Source organism: Pleurodeles waltl, chromosome 6 (assembly GCF_031143425.1).
Source record: "Pleurodeles waltl isolate 20211129_DDA chromosome 6, aPleWal1.hap1.20221129, whole genome shotgun sequence".
Classification (NCBI taxonomy): domain Eukaryota; kingdom Metazoa; phylum Chordata; class Amphibia; order Caudata; family Salamandridae; genus Pleurodeles; species Pleurodeles waltl.
In genome coordinates, this window is record NC_090445.1 from 1444025196 (window position 1) to 1444044561 (window position 19366).

The window sequence follows — 19366 nt, forward strand, 5'->3', positions numbered from 1 at the left end:
GCCAACCCAAGGCACCCACTAAACAATGGGTGTTTAGGGCATATGTTGAGGGCAGTGGAGTGGGAGCCCCTCCGTGCCCCCATCTCAGGTTGGTTCCCCAGGCAGCACTGTACTGGGTGGTGGCAGGAGCCGTCACCTTTCCTTTCTTCCTTTGCATTTTTCTATTGCTTCTGCCGAGCACAAGCAAAGTGCAAATACAGGCCCAGGAGAAGCCCGTGCTCTCCTGGGAAGGGAACCAGAGTGTCCCAGGCATGGGCCCTCCAGGACACTGTGTATTATAGTGCCCATGGGAATGGGGTCCCTGAGCTCATTGTCAGCAAAGAGAGGGGTCACACAGCCCCCTCCTTTTTGTTGGGTTTTGGTTCTGGTTGAAGGGGTCCCTGGGGGCTTTGACCTATAACTAGCCATTGGCTACCCAGCTAACATATCTTTTTTATTTACATCCTCTTCTTTTCCTGGTTCAGATAAAGACCAACGAATCTCATTCATCTCTTTCTCTGCCAGTGCAGGGTAATCCCTTTGTCCTTTCTTATTTCCTTCAATTATCATAGTTTTGAAGTTTTGATTACCTATAAATTCTACTACATTTATTTATTGAATAGAAACAGCTTGTTAGTGCTAACTCTAGTGTATCAATCACTTACCCAGTTTCTGAAGACAGCTTAGTTAATCTGTGTCCCACAATTAAAACACCATCTCTGACAAGAACGGATTATTCCTTTAATAAACATTTGTACCCAAAACCCCATCATGTTTGTCTGACAATATCTCATCACTAGTCTCGAGATCTTAAGTCACTGATACTCATTCCAAAACCCCAAATAGCCCTTTTTAGTATCGAGCCTGTGAATGCATGTGCCAGCATATGCATCTCACTTGCGAGACACTGTTGTTTATAGAAAAGGCCTTGGAGCCCGCCCATGCTTACCATTTGCCTGCTCTTGCATCACTCTTCTCTGCAACTGTTTTAATTTGGCTGTGCAGCCAAAACGTCCTTTCTGCTTCTTGCTATGGAGCAGGGACCAAGCATAAAAGAAAATATTTTAATCAGTGCCTGTCTGCTGCTCCATACTGTCTTGTTTGTTTCAAGTTCTTGTGAAACTTCTTCACTTCCCTAAATATGAGCTTGGATCCAGCTGCCGGGCCAATATGTTTTTTAAAAATATATATTTCTGAAGCACTGCTTCTACACATCCCCCCATGGCAGACCTTGCTCGTCCTCGTCCCACACAATCTCACATGTTCTCCAAATTGAGAGCATAGAGACTTGCACAATTTATTTTTCCTTCTTGTGCATTTTCATTGTTTCTTGCTCATCATCGGATGTACAACTATGCTGAGGGTCCACCCGGCCCCCCGAAGATTTTTCTTGCCTGAACTGAAGCACACAGAGGAATCACATCACATCATTTAGTTTAGTTGGTGAGCTGGGACTAGGAGCACAACTACTAAAGATGGACTTCCCAAACAGTCCACCATTATCGCAATACATTCTGTAACAAGCTTCTGGGAGCAGTAGCATTCACTCTCAGGTTACAGAATGTGCGGGAGGGGGCTGCAGCAGCCTGTGCGGTCCCTATCACATGAAAGCAATTTTGGTAGTTTGTTTTGTTTGCATGGGTGTTATAGGCACTGCCAATCACTGGCTCATTTTCAGAAGCCGAGGTTCTCCGATGTCTTCAATGCCCCTGACTTGTGACATGCAAACAGGAGGTTCACAGGTTCATGTGCCAGCGGGATTTACATGCCATATTTGTTCTCTCTGAGAGACTTGGACATCCCTACACTGTGGTGGGGGGAGGCCCCACATGTGAGCTGAGAAGCCTATGCCGTAGCCGCTGTGATAGAACCCAGGGAACAAACCATACATACCCTTTCCTGTGAAGTAGTGACAAGAATCACAGGTAACTGAGTAAATGCTGGTTGTGGAAACAAGATAACACTCTGTAGCATTTAACACATCTAAAATATTGCCAGATGTATTTTAAAGGTAGGAGTTAAAGTCCTGTGTTCTGGCTCTCATGGCCCGTCTTCTGTTTCACTGGCACACTGCCCATAATTGGGACCCTTTCCGGTGATGTGCCTCCCACAAATGTGAAGAAATGTAGGCACTCATTATAAGTCTGGCGGTCCTGGGACCGCCACCAAAGCAGAGGACCGGCCTCCATATTATGACCTTGTCAGAGCCACCACGGTCTGACCACCGGCTGCCAGGTTGCCGCTGGTCGACAGCCTAGCAGTGCCGGCGGTCTGCAAGCATCGCTGCCCTGGGGATTACGAATCCCCTCTCCGACAGCTTTTGTATAGCGGTTCCACTGCCATGCAAAGGCTGGCAGAGACAGGGTGTCGGGGGCCCCTGCACTGCCCATGCACTTAGCATGGGTAGTGCAGGGGTCCCCATGGACAGCCATGTTGCGCTATTCACTGCCTGAATTACAGGCAGTGAAAGACAGCACCCGACGCAAAGCAACATTGCTGCCAGCTTGATTAGGAGCCGGTGTCAACTTTGTGACCTATTTCCCATTGGGCCAGTGGGTGGACTGGGCCATTCGGTAGAAACACTGTTTCCGTCCACTGGCCCAGCAGGCAACTCATAATAGGGCCAGCGGGCAGAAAACGGGAGATGTAGTTTACTGTTCTAAAGAGTTTGGCGGGCAGCCTCTGCTGCCCGCCAAACTCAAAATGAGGGCCTCAGTTTCTACTCGTTTAAAGCAACGCCTCTGATGAAAACTTTCTGTAAATATATTTTATAGAAATGTTTTATGGTGCACAGCCTGCCGGTAGTAGTGTCTTGCAGCGCTGCGATTCACCAGTGGTACCTAGACCAATGAGTATTTAATAATTAGAATAATTAAGAGAGCTATAATGAAGAAATACAACAATGAGAAATATAACATAAACAAGTCAGAATGACTTACATTTCATTTTACAGTAGGTTGACAGAACCATGAAATCCTTTTTAAAAATGTCACATTGATGAAAATATGGCATTAAACTTGGCAATTACTGAGACCAGTGGAAAATAGTATGGTGCTGTTTTATACTATCTGCTGTTAAATTTACAGAACAAAATATTTTATAGATCAAGTGATTAGAAAGTTAATAATTATGCAGCAGGGAGGGCCAAATTGTGCAGTAAGGTTGAGTAAAGTATGCTGCTTTAAAAAGCAAATTATGTGGTGTAATGCAACACATTTAGTGATGTAATACTTGGGTGAAGACATTTCCACACATTATTGTTTGTGCACTGTATGCTTCAATCAGTAAAACTGTATGTGAGTGCAAATGCAATGGTCATTTCAATTGAAGATGTGTTGCCTGTAACGCTGTAGCAGTAGCAGTATGCTACCATACCATGCATACTTCACTTTACCCCACTCTATTCTGCGCCTCTCCACACCACTGCACTCTACTCTGAACCACCCCACACTATGCCACTCCACTCTACACTGTCTCTGCACTCTTCCCTACACCACTCAACTCTAAGCCTTCTACTCTACGCCACTCCACTGTAGGCAAATGCACTCTACCCAACACTACTCGGCATCACTTTGCTCTTCGCCACTGCACTCTACATCACTCAGTGCAACACCAATCCATGCCACCCTACTCTGCAACACGACCCTCTATCCCACTGCACTCTACTCAGCGCCACTGCACTCTGCGCTAATGCACTTCATACCACTCTACTATACACCACTGCACTGTTTGGTAATATACTCTGTACCACTCTACTCTACTCTGCACGCTGCGCCCCGGCTCTCTGCACGTCTGAGTGACTAAACTCAATGACCCTGCACTCTGCATGACTGCACTCTGCTCCAATCAACTCTACTGCACTCTGCGCCACAAATTCAGTAAACTGTGCCAAATTATGCGGCATAATGCAGCACATTTTTCTAGTTGTATTACTTCATTATTTTGCCATTTTTACTCTTTTCAAGACTGTTTGGGAATTGGTTGCACATCAATTAGTACTAGTTTAATACCTAGATATATCAATAAGCAACAGAAAGGTGACTAGTCAAACTTTGCAAATAGCTTTCCATTTACAGCTCTCATCCCTCCCTCACACTCCCTGTCTTAGCTCTATACTGCCTGCTCACACATGCTACCTTCCTGCACCTCCTTGTGCTGTGCACTGGACTACCTTTCAAGTCCCTCCGCGCCACCCCGGTTGCCCCTCCCACTCGTTCCTCTCTCTCGTACACCTCTCTCTCGCTCTCTCACACACTCTTCCCGGCTCTCTCATATTAGTTCACTTCAGGTCTTCGAGGACGGTTTCTTTCCCATGCCTATTCAAAATTTTCGGCCCTCAAGCTCACTCTCTCATCCTCTTCTTGGAGTGTCTTCTTGTTACACAGGTGCACTCTCTATATGCGGCTGTGGCTTGCTCTCCCCTTTCGCTCTTCCTCACACATTCTTTCTGCTCCTCTGTCTGGAATCCATTCAGCACTTTGTGCACAAACTACCTATCCATCTCTCTTTTGCTGCCCATCTATTCTGTTTAGCTCTCGCCTCTATTTATTCATCATGCTGCATAACTCCACTACAGAAATACGCTATACATTATACATTTTCACCCCACACAATTCCACAACTAACAATTCCAATCCAACCCACATAATTCCACTACACCCAACATACACCCACTCCACTCCAGACCAAAATTCATAGGTAAAAGACTGTAATTTACAGCTCCGATAGCTCTAACTCTCTCAAATGTGTCTGGTAAATACTTGTTTATCATGTAGAGCCTGCCTTCTCTCTCTCAAGTTCTAAATATTAGAAAACCAATAGACCGTGGCCCAAAAAACAGCCGCTGAGATCTTGCAATGAATACAGATGACAAAAAAACATGCCTGCTTCCAGGCAGTAGGACTCTGTCTCCAAAACCCCAAGCACACATTACAATATGACACACTGCATCATCAAGCAAAGCCCATCCACCTCTCTCCAGGAATGAGGAAAATGTGCGAGGAAAGCATGCTTTGCAGAACTTGACCTCACATGGTGGGTGATGTAGTGCACATTTACCTTATAATATTTGATACAAAGTTAGGAGTAAGAGAAATATATATATGAGTGGGATATAACTACTGCTCTGCTATCTGAATTAGCGGAATTTTGGCCACTCTACATTACGCTTGTAATGCGGAGTTCCAGACATATTCCCCCAACTGCTGCGTGTGGAGTTTTTCTCGCATGTGGCTCAGCAACGGTAAGTTGGCCAGCGTGAGTGAGAATTGGCATTTCCTAGTGGGATTTTCAGGAGCTTGAGAGGCACCTGGCAGAATTTTCTCACAGGGAACTTTGGAAGCGGTAGCGGCTGTTTGCTGTGAAAAAGATGCTGCTCAATTATGAAATCTACTCGAGAGCCAGAAAAATAAACTCGAGCAGCAGCACCCTTTGTCACGCTGCGTTGTGTAGTTTGTGCTGAGTTTTCAGTGTAGAATGAACTCTCAGCAAGAGCAGTGTGACGTGTCAATTTCCACCCGTCAGCGAAACTCCACTGATTCTCCCAGAGTTTTCATGTAACTCCAATTCCAAGGAGTGAAGCTCCACGAGTTACACCCACCCCTAAGATATATATATATATATATATGTATATATGTGTGTGTATATATATATATATATATACACACACACACACACACACACATATATATATATATATATACATATATATACAGGGAGTGCAGAATTATTAGGCAAATGAGTATTTTGACCACATCATCCTCTTTATGCATGTTGTCTTACTCCAAGCTGTATAGGCTCGAAAGCCTACTACCAATTAAGCATATTAGGTGATGTGCATCTCTGTAATGAGAAGGGGTGTGGTCTAATGACATCAACACCCTATATCAGGTGTGCATAATTATTAGGCAACTTCCTTTCCTTTGGCAAAATGGGTCAAAAGAAGGACTTGACAGGCTCAGAAAAGTCAAAAATAGTGAGATATCTTGCAGAGGGATGCAGCACTCTTAAAATTGCAAAGCTTCTGAAGCGTGATCATCGAACAATCAAGCGTTTCATTCAAAATAGTCAACAGTGTCGCAAGAAGCGTGTGGAAAAACCAAGGCGCAAAATAACTGCCCATGAACTGAGAAAAGTCAAGCGTGCAGCTGCCACGATGCCACTTGCCACCAGTTTGGCCATATTTCAGAGCTGCAACATCACTGGAGTGCCCAAAAGCACAAGGTGTGCAATACTCAGAGACATGGCCAAGGTAAGAAAGGCTGAAAGACGACCACCACTGAACAAGACACACAAGCTGAAACGTCAAGACTGGGCCAAGAAATATCTCAAGACTGATTTTTCTAAGGTTTTATGGACTGATGAAATGAGAGTGAGTCTTGATGGGCCAGATGGATGGGCCCGTGGCTGGATTGGTAAAGGGCAGAGAGCTCCAGTCCGACTCAGACGCCAGCAAGGTGGAGGTGGAGTACTGGTTTGGGCTGGTATCATCAAAGATGAGCTTGTGGGGCCTTTTCGGGTTGAGGATGGAGTCAAGCTCAACTCCCAGTCCTACTGCCAGTTCCTGGAAGACACCTTCTTCAAGCAGTGGTACAGGAAGAAGTCTGCATCCTTCAAGAAAAACATGATTTTCATGCAGGACAATGCTCCATCACACGCGTCCAAGTACTCCACAGCGTGGCTGGCAAGAAAGGGTATAAAAGAAGGAAATCTAATGACATGGCCTCCTTGTTCACCTGATCTGAACCCCATTGAGAACCTGTGGTCCATCATCAAATGTGAGATTTACAAGGAGGGAAAACAGTACACCTCTCTGAACAGTGTCTGGGAGGCTGTGGTTGCTGCTGCACGCAATGTTGATGGTGAACAGATCAAAACACTGACAGAATCCATGGATGGCAGGCTTTTGAGTGTCCTTGCAAAGAAAGGTGGCTATATTGGTCACTGATTTGTTTTTGTTTTGTTTTTGAATGTCAGAAATGTATATTTGTGAATGTTGAGATGTTATATTGGTTTCACTGGTAATAATAAATAATTGAAATGGGTATATATTTTTTTTTGTTAAGTTGCCTAATAATTATGCACAGTAATAGTCACCTGCACACACAGATATCCCCCTAACATAGCTAAAACTAAAAACAAACTAAAAACTACTTCCAAAAATATTCAGCTTTGATATTAATGAGTTTTTTGGGTTCATTGAGAACATGGTTGTTGTTCAATAATAAAATTAATCCTCAAAAATACAACTTGCCTAATAATTCTGCACTCCCTGTATGTGTGTGTGTGTATATATATGTATATATATAAATGTTTATATGTGCATGTATATATCCCCCAGTAGCTCTCTCCAGACCCTGCACTATCCCTGTTAGGTAGGAGGGCTTCCCTTTGACTACAGACCACGTTGTCAACCGTTAAATGATATATTAACAGATAAATAAATAAACCAAAATTAGTACTTAACTGTTCGGATGAGGTGCAATCAAAAGAGACCGGTGACAGTTAGAACCTTTATTTGTGTAGAATGTTCGAGTATTCTACATTTGTTTGTATCCTGCTGTTTGAAGGCGACAAATCAAAGAGCAAATTTAATAATACAGGTCATGTCATCCAATATTGTAAATAACATTTGTGGTTGACCATATTGGTCACCATGTCAAATGTTGAGCATTGTTTGATTCTCTGACTCGTTTGGAGTCAATGTAAATGGATACTGTGCTTTAAACTTAAATTGTTGCTCTTTTCCTCACAGGCTTTCCACCTTCACCGGCGGACCTTCCACCACTTCTGCCAAACCAGAACATTGACCTGAAGAAAATCAGACAGATACGAGACCTTTCGATGGCTGCCCAGCACCATCACGTATCCTGCCAGCGGGTACCCCTCTATGTGGACTTTGAGGAGATTGGCTGGGAAGGGTGGATCATCTCACCTCGAGGATACAATGCCTACCACTGCCGCGGGGCCTGCATCTTTCCATTGGGGCAAGGACTAGGTGCAACAAATCATGCCACAGTGCAGTCCATTGCCCATGCCCTGAAGCTCTCCAAGGACATTGACACTCCCTGCTGTGTGCCTGATAAGCTTCACTCCATCAACCTGCTCTACTTCGATGATGAGGAAAACGTGGTCCTTAAACAGTATGATGAAATGGTGGCGGTGAGCTGTGGTTGCCACTGACCACAGTCCATTTTCCTGTATTGCTTCCCACCTCCTGCTTGAAGCCATGCTGTTTTTTGTAGCACCTAGGGGAAAATAAAATGCTGCCCTCTTACTTGATCCTTGCTGTCCCATGACCTGATCATTACTGTCCCATGAGCATGTTAACAATGTCCCACGAGCTCATCATAATGGACCCATTATCTCATGAACACAGACTTGTGCGCTTGTCAGCACTGAATTTGAATGGGTAAACCATGTCGTGAAAACTCAATTAAAACAATTAGATGTCCTATGAGCTTGCTAACACCATCCTGTGTGTTGATCACTATATTGCAACTAGCACATAAAACACCATTCCATAAGTTCGTCAACATTACTCCATCAGCACATCAGTGCCATACCATAAGCTTGTGAACACTGCTCAATTGTCACACCACCTCCTTTCCCCGAGTTTATCAATGTGAAAAGACCACTATTCTATGAGCACATCAACAACTTCCAACATGCTCATAAGCCTCAGCCCTTTAAAATATTATTTACTTGTAATGAGAAAATCTAAAATGTTCCATGTATGCATGTAGCCATCTCGCGAACAACTCACTGCCATCCCAGGAGTTCATAAGTGTCAACCTAGTATCTTGTTACTGCCATTCTCTGAGCTCATCAAACACAGGTTCATGATTTCAATGCTTTTGCATGATTTCATCCAGCCCTAACAGGTATGTCCCTCATAGGTGCTCCTCGAATGCGTGACCGAGGGACACACCTAACGTTTATCTGACTCAGCCCCAAACCTACCGGCTTTCTATGGAGAATGATCTGATATGAGTGACTTCGATGTTGTCTGTGGGCCTTCCAGAAGGACAGCTTTTACCTTGTTGCTTAACTTATTTTTATTTCTAGTATTTAAATGTAGCCTTTTAATGACGAGATCTGTTGATTTGCTTGTAATTGCGCAATATCATGTTACCTTTTGTCTTACACCAACTTAGACATTTCTTGAGAGTGCTGGCTGGAGCCTAACACCTACTGTGTGTGAGCCACGAACGTTACAGAGCCTTGTTTTGTCTCTGTTCGTGTTTAGGTGTAAGGAAGTATATGTCCTTCCCTTGTTACAGCCTGGGAAACTCATGCCGCGATGGACATGACATTAATGAAAATAAATAAATAAAAATTTTGCAAAGCCAATAGGTCTGGTGTTGGCAAGTCTGCCAGGATTGATTGATTGATTCACTTCTGTTTTGTGCTGGCATATGCAAAATGCAAAGACATTTGCCATAACTGATATAACATAAAAATAAAGGAGTGGCCCAGCACACCGGGCACACCTACTACAGTATAGAAGTGTACTACTGTTTAGGAGCTTAATGTGCACATGCGGTCTTAAATGTGAATTCAGTGTAACCGACCGATGGATGAAGATGCTGTAATGTACTAACAAAATCAAATTAAAGTGGGTGAGTACATACTTGGGGAAGGATTTCTGAAGTAATATTTAATATTTTGATATCACAGTACTATAGGCTATGAAGGGCAACTCGACCCTTTTTGTTTTGTCATTTCACGATACCAAGAAAGGGCCTCTAGGAGACAGATCTGGCATATGTTTCTTTCATTTGAGTAAACAAATCTTTAGCAATACTTTCAATTTGAATAATTAAGGTGAGGAAGAGCATTGAGAGTTTGGATCTAGTATGTGAGATGGAATTTCCTTAACTTTCACCTGTAAAACCACGTTTCTTTCCAGTAGCAACACATTGTTTGAGTGATAAATATTCCCTCTGGGTTAGTGAGAAGAACATCAGCCAACAATCCTTTTTTTTTCAGTCACTCAACTCAGGAATTTCCCCAATATCACTATTGGTTAAACCAGGTGTCGAACCTGATTTATTAATAGCACACCTTATTAGAGTGTCCTGAAAACTGACCCGATGAAAGAGATTTTGGGAGAAACTTGAAAGTCCCAAACTTGAAGGGAACCCAACAAGAATATAAAGAATAAAGACGATATAACTAACCTTCCACTATTCAGGAAGAGGAGTGAGACAGGCACAGCCTCACTTTAGGTGGGGAGGCAGTCTGGAGGGTGCCTAACCAATAAGATGATTGAGGGATATGTATATGTCACATCATGAGAGTCGATGGACATGATTGCCACAAAAAGGGCAGAACTGTTAACCAAACTACCTGAGGAGACTGCGCACCCAGACTGCCACTGTGGAATGCCCTATCGGGGTACTGCCCACTGGAAACAAGCATACTAATGGCTGATGAAGGTTGATACCCTGAAACCGGTCCCGGGATGCTTGTTTCTGGTCCAGAGAGGACCTGACCTGGCAATTTGGGCTGGACTGTTCCCATGAGAAACAGGGTTGAGACTGATTCGCATATGGCTGAGTCCAAAGTGGGGTGGGGTGATGAGCAACAAAAATTGATGGATTAAACCAGATCTGTGACTGGGGGTGAATGTTTGATTGGCTCTGCATTCAGTCTATCCTTTGTATTTATTTGCATCAGTAAAAGTCCAGCTCCAGAATATAAGTTAATTTTCTTTGTTGGTTTCTCTGAATATTACTCCACATTTATAGAAAACAAATTGCCACGGTAACAGAGCCACTGCGCAGACTTGTGTAAAATGGTGAATTTGATTGGGGAGAAGATCAACAGGAGGCCTTCGAGTTCATCAAAAATCAAATCATCAAGGCACAACCTTTTAATTGTGACAAACATTGTATCATTTCTGTGGATACCAGCACATACACTTTAAGTACTGGCATGTGTTCAGGGCCTGGAAAAAATCAGTAGACTGTTGCATATGTCTCCAAGACACTTAGGGCCTGATTTAGATCTTGGTGGTAACAGTCCCACCACTGATTTTCCAACTAAATACCCAAGTCCGCCCAGCAGATTTAGATGTTAGTGGTCCCGTAGGTAATAGCCTCCCGAGTCCCGCTGACTCTGCCAAGGATTCACGTCCGATAGTGGCATAGGAAGTAGTGGCTGACAGGAGGACTCCAGCCACCTTTACTGCCGTGCAGATTAGATTTGGATGTGCCTTACCGTCAAGCCAACTGTGGCGGTTCAACCTCCACAACTAAGTTGGCAGATTGGGGGGAAATGGGGTAAAAGCTCACCTTCACCCCCTCCCTCTCCCTCTCCCCACCCCGATTCTGTTTTTGACTGGACTTGACTGGACAAAACGTTCAGTTGCTGCTGCCACTGGACCAGAGAGAAAGCACAACCCTCCCAAATCACCAAACTCGAAGGTAGGTAACCCACATTGCCTGTGTATGTTGTGTGGGCACCACATATGAGCCTGGGGCCACTGCAGTCATATACATGTCACAGTAATTTTTATTTCATTGTTGTGACATGCATATGTTGGAGACACAATTGGGTCAGGCATGGATGGGGACACACTAGTAAATCTAACATATCACACACATGCAGAGCTCTCATTGTAGTGTCAGTATTCATTGCCAATTATGGTACAATCACACTTGTCAACTGTGTCCATGTGTGCAGATGGCAAAGGGACCTGTACTTGTCATGCTTCCAGACAGTTGTGTATGTGAGTCAGTATGTGTGTTTGTGTGATGCAATTGGCTGGTTGAGGTGGAGGGAGCCGGAGTGGGTGGTGTGGTTGTGTCCCACTTGCACATGGCTTTGATTTTGTTGTGTTGCTGCATGCAACATTCAGGTGGGTGTTGTTGCATTGCGGTCACTGTCGGGGTGTGTGTATTTGTGCTTGTGTGTATGTTTGTGTAGATCTGTCGTTTGTGGGTGCAGTGTCAATAGTGTGTAAATGTTGTGTCATGGATGTAGGGCAATGTGTGTTTTCAGCATGTTTGTGTTGTGGTGGAATGGCAATGGCAGTCGATACTAGGGTGTCGAGCAGGGGGACACATATGGCCGAGAAATACTGTGTGTGTGTGTCTTACCTGTATTACAGAGCCACTGCCATTGTCTGATGTCCATTGGGTCCATCGATGACCTCCCTCCATTAGCAACCCGCCGGCAGCACACCGCCTGTAGGACTGTAACATATAATTAAGGTCGTCGAAAACCCACCAGTCTGCCTGCTAAGAAAAGCTCTCCATCATGCAGCTCATCCGCAATACATCTAAATACGGCGGGTAGATCACCATCAACTTAACAGTGTTTTTGGGTCCACTGCCACCATGGATTGGTGGTTAGATAGCCAAGAACTAACTCAGGTCCTTAGTCTTGCAAAGAGAGAATATTCTGTCATTGAACAAGAATTACTTGCGTGTTTGTGGGGGGGGTTTAACCATTTCATACATTTTATATGGGGAAGTCGATTTACAGTAGACACAGATTCGATGCCCCTTGCACTAATATTATCACGAGACAGGGACGGGGACGGTTTAAATCCAATGCATGCATAGTAAGGTTATGTTTCAAACTTCAAGAGTATAGTTTGGACATCATGCATGTGCCGGGTTACTCTAATCAATCTGCTGATTATCTTTTGAGGTTACCTGATGTTCACTGTGACTAATATGATAACCTTGACTAATTTGCCACAGGCGGATGATGATTATTGACATTTTTGTCATACATGGGTAGAGGGTGGATGAAGGCAAATGGTTTGCAGATTGAACTAAAGAATCAGAGCTTGCTCATGTTTTTAAATAAATCTGTGAGGATTGGCCTAATCTCATAAATGTTAAAAGCTCTCTACATTCCTTTTCTGAAGTTGCTCCAGAATTGATTGTAGTAGAAGACGCGTTTTTTGCAATGACAGATGTGTTCCTCCAAGTGTATGAAGAAGATTCTCCTGAGTGAATGAATGCCACCAAGAACGCAAGGACATGTCCTCCTTTAAACAAACGTTTGAGAAATTATTATTGAGGCAAAGAATGGATGTTGAAGTTCAGTGATTGATCTGACAAAGTAAGAGATGCTCTGTCTCTGATAAAACCTGCAAAACCATTATTCCTCTCATGAATAATGGTCAATATCTGCTTGGCAGAAAGTGAGGTTATATAGTTGAGGCCTATTCAAGAGTCTTCCTATGAACATGCAGTATGCTATACTCCTTAAGGACTACCACTCAAAATGGCTAGAAGTGATGATTACTGATAGTCTCCACCACTGTGGTTCTAAATGTTCCAATGGACATGCTTATTACGGAGTGTTTTCACGAACGTATACCAGTGTACAATTTACATCTGTGGAAATTACTGATTTTCTCAAGGCACATGACATCAAAAACATTTGGGCTTCACTATACGACCCCCAGTGTAATGGCCAAGATCATCTTTAAGAAGATATGTCAAAGATAGGTTTTGCTCATTAGAAAAAGATAAAGGGAATATATAATCACTCAAAATTCTGTCACTTTTTATATTGAAGGATATAGAACCCCTTACATTTTGTCTTGCTGGCAGAGATCCAGGTTTCAAACCAGAAGTGACACTATTTCTAGCAAAACCCAGAGTAAAGTAGTATATCACCAGCGTAAGTCCAAGGTACATTATGATAAGAGTCACGGAGTGGGTGGCACAAAAATGTATGTGGGTGACTGTGCCAGATCGCATTCCAAGGTATGTGTAGAAATGAAGGAGTACGTTTTTCAGATCCAGGGTAGTGGTCAATGTCAACAAGGGTAGTGTCATCACAAGGGAGGCCCAGTGTTGAGGTTTGAAAAGTCTTTATTTATTCTGAGGACTTTGTACCTCTTTACCAAGAGGAGAATGACACCAATTACCTACCCCACATATAGCCAGAAATTACTTCCCACCAAACAGTTAACTGATCAGTCTCAAAGTAGTATTCGTCACCAACCCAACCGGCATGCCCCCACTTTTCCAATGTTCTTTCAAATCTGAAATTAGCCAAAAGGGCTTCAGCTCCTTAGCTGGCTGGGTGAGAATCTACACAGGACCAGAATTCCTTTTTCAATAGTCCATCAAGATTATTAATGTTTTTATTCCTGTCTAAAGGAGGAAGATGTGTTATATTATTTCTTCATGCTTCTTTCTATTTGTTACTTTTACTTTTCTGTTCCTCTTTCCTCCTCTCCCACCCACCCACACCCTCCACCCCATTTCCTTTGCCCAGCCGATTGTCCTCTAGAAGGTTGACTGTGCATTTTTATGTGTAGTCAGTTTAACAACATTCTCTGATGCAGATCTTTACTGTATGGAATTAACAAATGCTCCACATATCTACTCTTAATGCATTGGATTTTCATTAGATTAACACAAAGCACTTTACGTAACACATCCCTACAACCTGTAAACAATTAGTCTAATATCTACTTATTGTATATGTGTTTGGGTCTATACCTATTACACAGCAGCGGTCATCACTGTGTAGTTACAGTTAGGTCAGAATTTTTATAAGACTATTTTTTGATTTTCTAATAACTTTGGTGCCATTTGATAAATCGTCAGAAAACTTTAAAAGGAAAAGTTCATCCACGTCAGCTCCTTCCTGTAAATTTTCGGGGTGATCTTTCAAGCAGAGCCTGGGAAAAATTAGGGTGTCTCTAGGTGCAATTTCCCCCTGCAATTTCCATAGGGGATTTGAAAGAACGCAGAAGCCAAAATGACTGAACGAAATTACAACAAATTAGTCAGAAAGCTATATCATTACCCAGAAAATTAGATTTTGGGGTTGATTGTAAATCTTTTCAGTAGTTCTGAGGAATTAAGGTTCAACATTTATGGATGTATTAACTATTGAGCCTGAATTAAAAATGCAAGCGTTCTGATTAGCTGAGAGGGCATTTTTGGAATGAGTGCTCTGATTTGCTGGCCGCAACATGAAAAGAAATGTTGCGCTTGTCATTATAGGACTTGGGAACTTGGTCCCTGTTTCTTGAAAATATTCAATAAAAGGATGTAAGGGGACAGGATAGGCATTCTCTGACCCCATAGCCCTTGTAGGGGGTCCCTCTGACCCAAAATGAAACAAATAATTGAGGTTGCTACAATCCCACAGGGTTTTCGAGGGACTCAAGAAGGTAACCCAAGGGAGTCCACAAGCCCTCCCAAGGGACCAGAAAAATGAATTAATAAAATGTGGGGTGTGTGTCTGTGGGTGGTTGGCTGCTCACTGGAGTCTGGACACAGGGTCTGGCCACAAGCTATCTGCACCCCCACATGCAGCACATGGCTGAAGACTGTGTGCAGCAGAGCCAGGCACTAGAGCGGGTGTGGGTGAAGGGCCTGGCCCCAAGGTCAAGCACTGCACCCACCCAATGCAGGCCACTGACGAAGCCTGTGCATGGTGGGGGTTGGCTCCATGCAGGGGGTTGGGTATGGTAGTAAGATCTTGATCTTACTTTGCATCAAAAACATGGATATTCATTGAAAAAATGCAGGTTAAAGTGATGTTATAGTTAGATGTGGTAATAGTATCTTGCTTTACATTTAGAAAAAGCTTCAGAAGTTCACTAAAAATATAAAGGCAAAAGTGACGTTAGAGTTAGGTGAAACGCTCAGCTAAAAAAAATCTTAAACTAAAAAAAAAACACAGAAATTCACCATTTCTAGTTTATTGTGCTAACTAGAATGTGTGCCTCCACCATGCTCTGCTTATGGTATCACAGATTGCACCACGCATGACATTTCAAATAACATAATTGATGGCAATACTGGGCATGGGGGTGGCACAAGTTCTAGTTCACCTAGTAAATTGCATGCTGCCTAAACTCCAGCAACAAAGTATGACTCCAATGCATCATGGTAAATGCAGTTGAATTCGTAGTCCGTTCAAAGAGTAATAAAGTCTTTAACCTCCTTAGGTGCAAAAAGTGCTATATATCCCTGTACACTTGTTTCTGGGTTTAGCCCGTCATCAGCAGGGAGCAGCATGATATAGGGGCTTGCTTGAAATGCCACCAAATGTCTTCTCTGGTTTAAGTACCACTCATGGCGCACAGTTGCCTCCCTGGGCTCATCAGCCATGGCTCAAGGGTGCTGTCAAGACTGTTTCAAAGAAAGGGAGCACACTGCCTATACTCCAGCAACGAAGTATGACCCCAATGTATCATGGTAAATGCAGTTGAACTCATAGTCCGTTCAAAGAGTGATAAAGTATTTCACTTCCGTAGGTGCAGCAAGTGCTATGTGCACAGGTGCCTCCCAAGGCTCGTCAGCCATGGCTCAAGGGAGCTGTCAATAAGACAGTTTCAAAGAATGGGAGCACACTGCCTACAATCCAGCAACAAAGTATGCATCATGGTAAATGCAGTCGAATTCGTAGTCCATTCACCTAGTTACTTCAGCCTCCTCATCAGGAAGGCTTTAATGTAACCGCCTCTGTTCCAGCAAAATGGTGTTCACTTTTACTTTGAATACAAAATGTTAGCACTCTAGTTGCTCATTAGAACTCTGTAGCAAAGCTACAGTTGACCACTTGGGAGTTAACTGAAAGACTGCTGCTGGTGCCAAAGGTATATCTTTCAGTCTGCCTGTTAGAATATTTTACTAACTAGGATGAGGAAGATATTTGAGACCTCATAGAAATGTGTTCTCATTTTAGCTTGCTGGACACTAACCATATTTTCTATGACAAGTTACCCCCTCATTTAAATAATTTCTACAGGAAATGCTATCAGTTTTACAGCTTTGAGCCCATCAAAATAATGTTCAGGTGTGGCATACTTTTGTCATAAAAACAGAATGTTAGTGCTCTAGTTACTCATTAGAAGACGGTGGGAAGCTGCAGTAGAACATTGGGGAATCAAGCTACAAACTGATGCTGCTTTTGAAAATACATGTTTCACTTAGCGTATTCTCAGATGGCTGAGGAGGATAGTGTGAATTTACAGAACTGCTCTCAGTTTAGTTTCTGGACTGCCTTCCGTAAACACTATGAGAAAAACATGAGCAAAAAACAGATTTCTACCAAACATACTTAATCAAATATCAGCAGATGGTCTGTGTTTTTCACAGGGTAAAATCATCTAAGAGCTCTCCAGAATTCCTAAACTGAGTACAGCAGCACCAAAAATGATTTATACTGTGACTACAATCTGTTATGGTTTTTTTATGTGCTCCTTTGTGTGGCCTGGCATGGAGAGATCCACGGCACTACACAGGAGACCACAGCAAACCCAAACTTTTTTTTGCTTTTGAGGACCGAGTCCAGAGTCCTAAAATGGTGACAGCAACGTGTTTCTTTATGTTGCGGCTGTCAATCACATTGCACAGTCCCCCCAGGTCTCCCAGGGACCTGACCAATCATTTTTTGTTGTTTTTTCCAGGGAAGTCCAGTGTCAGTGCTGCCGCAACTTATATCTATACGTTTTCAACCTTAATATCTATAAGGCATCTGAACAGAATTACACAAATTCACAAAAAACATGCTTTCCTAATAAATATCTAGCTTTGTGCCACATTTGGTGTATTTCTTTTCAGCTCTTTTTCTACATCCTTGTCTAATTTTTCCTATGGAAATCGCATGGGGGAAAACTGTTTTGGGACCCCCCCCCCTTTTCATAGTTCCCCAAATCAAAGACTAATGCTTTTGAAGTAGGAGCCAGGTATAAGAAGAGACGTTTTCTCCAGTCAAAAGGCAATCATACTAAGAATAACTTTATACAGTTATGTTCTAGATGTATATGCACACATATCAGTATGTGGGAAGCAAGGCTATCATGGTCCACAATTCGTGTCAATGAGAGTCACAACAAGAGAGTTGATCCTTTTTGGTCACCAAAATTACATGCTATATTGGATGAGACTAGCAGGAAAATGAGGGAGGGTAGAATATTTGATTCTTAACTGATGAGGTGTATGAATTTTTACTATGACAATAAAAAAATGTGTTAAGAGAATATTTTTTTTTAAACCTGTTGATACCTGGGAAGTAAGAGGTAATCATAAAATGATATAAGTCCTGATAAAAGGTTATTGGAAGGATGTAGCTCACACAAGATTAATGGTCGTAGCTAGAGAGTAGAGGTAGGAGTTAAGCGTAAAAAATTAGTCAAGTGAGGAATTGAGATGGCAAGAACTGTTAGACATGTAAACAAATTGGTTAAAGCAATGACGCCTGTAGTGTAGGAACCAACCACACGGGATAGGGAGGTGCATGTAAGTGCTTATGAGTAAGTCATGTCTGAAGTCTGCTCTTTTGTGGTCGAAGAAAAGCAATCTCTGTCAAAATCCATGACTGGTCTGGCTCTAAAGGTGGGGTATAACCGTGCATCTCTTATAGGCAGTTTATTGATCTGTGCCATTAATCAAGAAGGGGGTAAGGAGTGAAGTTTGGTGGCCATATTAAGATGGTGTGAGGAAGTGTGTGAAATGTGTCAAAGGGAAGAAAAAAGACTAAAAGATTCCATGGGTGGTAAGCTGTATAAATGGATGAGTTACAGGCGAGAAAAATGGCAAAATTGTTGGATGGGACACCCATGGTTTGACTCTGGGTGGTCAGGAAAAACAGGAGTATGGTGGTGTCCATGTTGGATTGGTAAATTCTCCAAAGAGTTTACAAAGCCCAGTCGGGCACATCATTGAGATCAAGTTTCAAGTGTATTGTAAAATACATGGTCCAAAAAGGTAATGGTAGTGGTCGCCATATAGCAATAGTCTGAACTCCCAAAAACGTTTGTCGAGCCAAATCGAGAGGAGCACATCAAAAATATGTTTATGAAATATATGTATCAAGGAGGTTCGTGTTGGGTTTGTATCTTGGCAATAGGGAAAGAAGATAGGAAAAACTAGGAGTTTCAAACGATAAAAAATAATTAAGAACAAGAATACTTCGATATTATGACTGTGGCAGATGGGCCACAGTCCAACTGCCGGCACCGCCAGATTGCAGCCTATCGACAGCCTGGCGGTCTCAGTGGTCACAATCCGTCAGGGCAGCGCTGCAAGCAGTGCTGCCCTAGGAATTGAGTCCCTTTTCCGCCAGCCTTTGCATGGCTGTTCCAGCAGAAAACTCCTAATAAGGCGGGCAGCAGACCGCCAGCACTGGCTGTATGCTGGCTGCAGCGGCTTCAGTGATGTTTTAAAAAGACCACCGAAGTCGTAATGAGGGCCTTCGTTTCCACCGGTCAGCCCAGTGGAAAACTCGTAATGGGGCCGGTATGCAGCTCACCAGCACTGTGGCAGTCGCTTCATCAGGATTTTGGCGGTCGGGTGTTTCAGATCGCCAAACTTGTAATTAGGCCCTATGTTTTTTGGGGGTGAATTGTTTGGTTAGTAGGGAGAGAAGTGTATTTATTTTATATATATAT

The 19366-nt window shown here is 43.0% G+C and overlaps 1 protein-coding gene across 3 annotated transcripts in view; it reads left to right on the top strand.

The window, feature by feature from the left end:
* LOC138300945 (bone morphogenetic protein 2-like) overlaps positions 1–9681 on the top strand; it is an 82107-nt gene extending 72426 nt beyond the window's left edge. For all 3 annotated transcript variants that reach the window (XM_069240875.1, XM_069240873.1, XM_069240872.1), the window contains one exon: positions 7733–9681. In XM_069240875.1, the coding sequence (XP_069096976.1) occupies positions 7733–8160 (428 nt within the window). In that variant the 3' untranslated portion in view covers positions 8161–9681. The remainder of the gene's footprint in view (positions 1–7732) is intronic.
* Positions 9682–19366: the final 9685 nt, after the last annotated feature.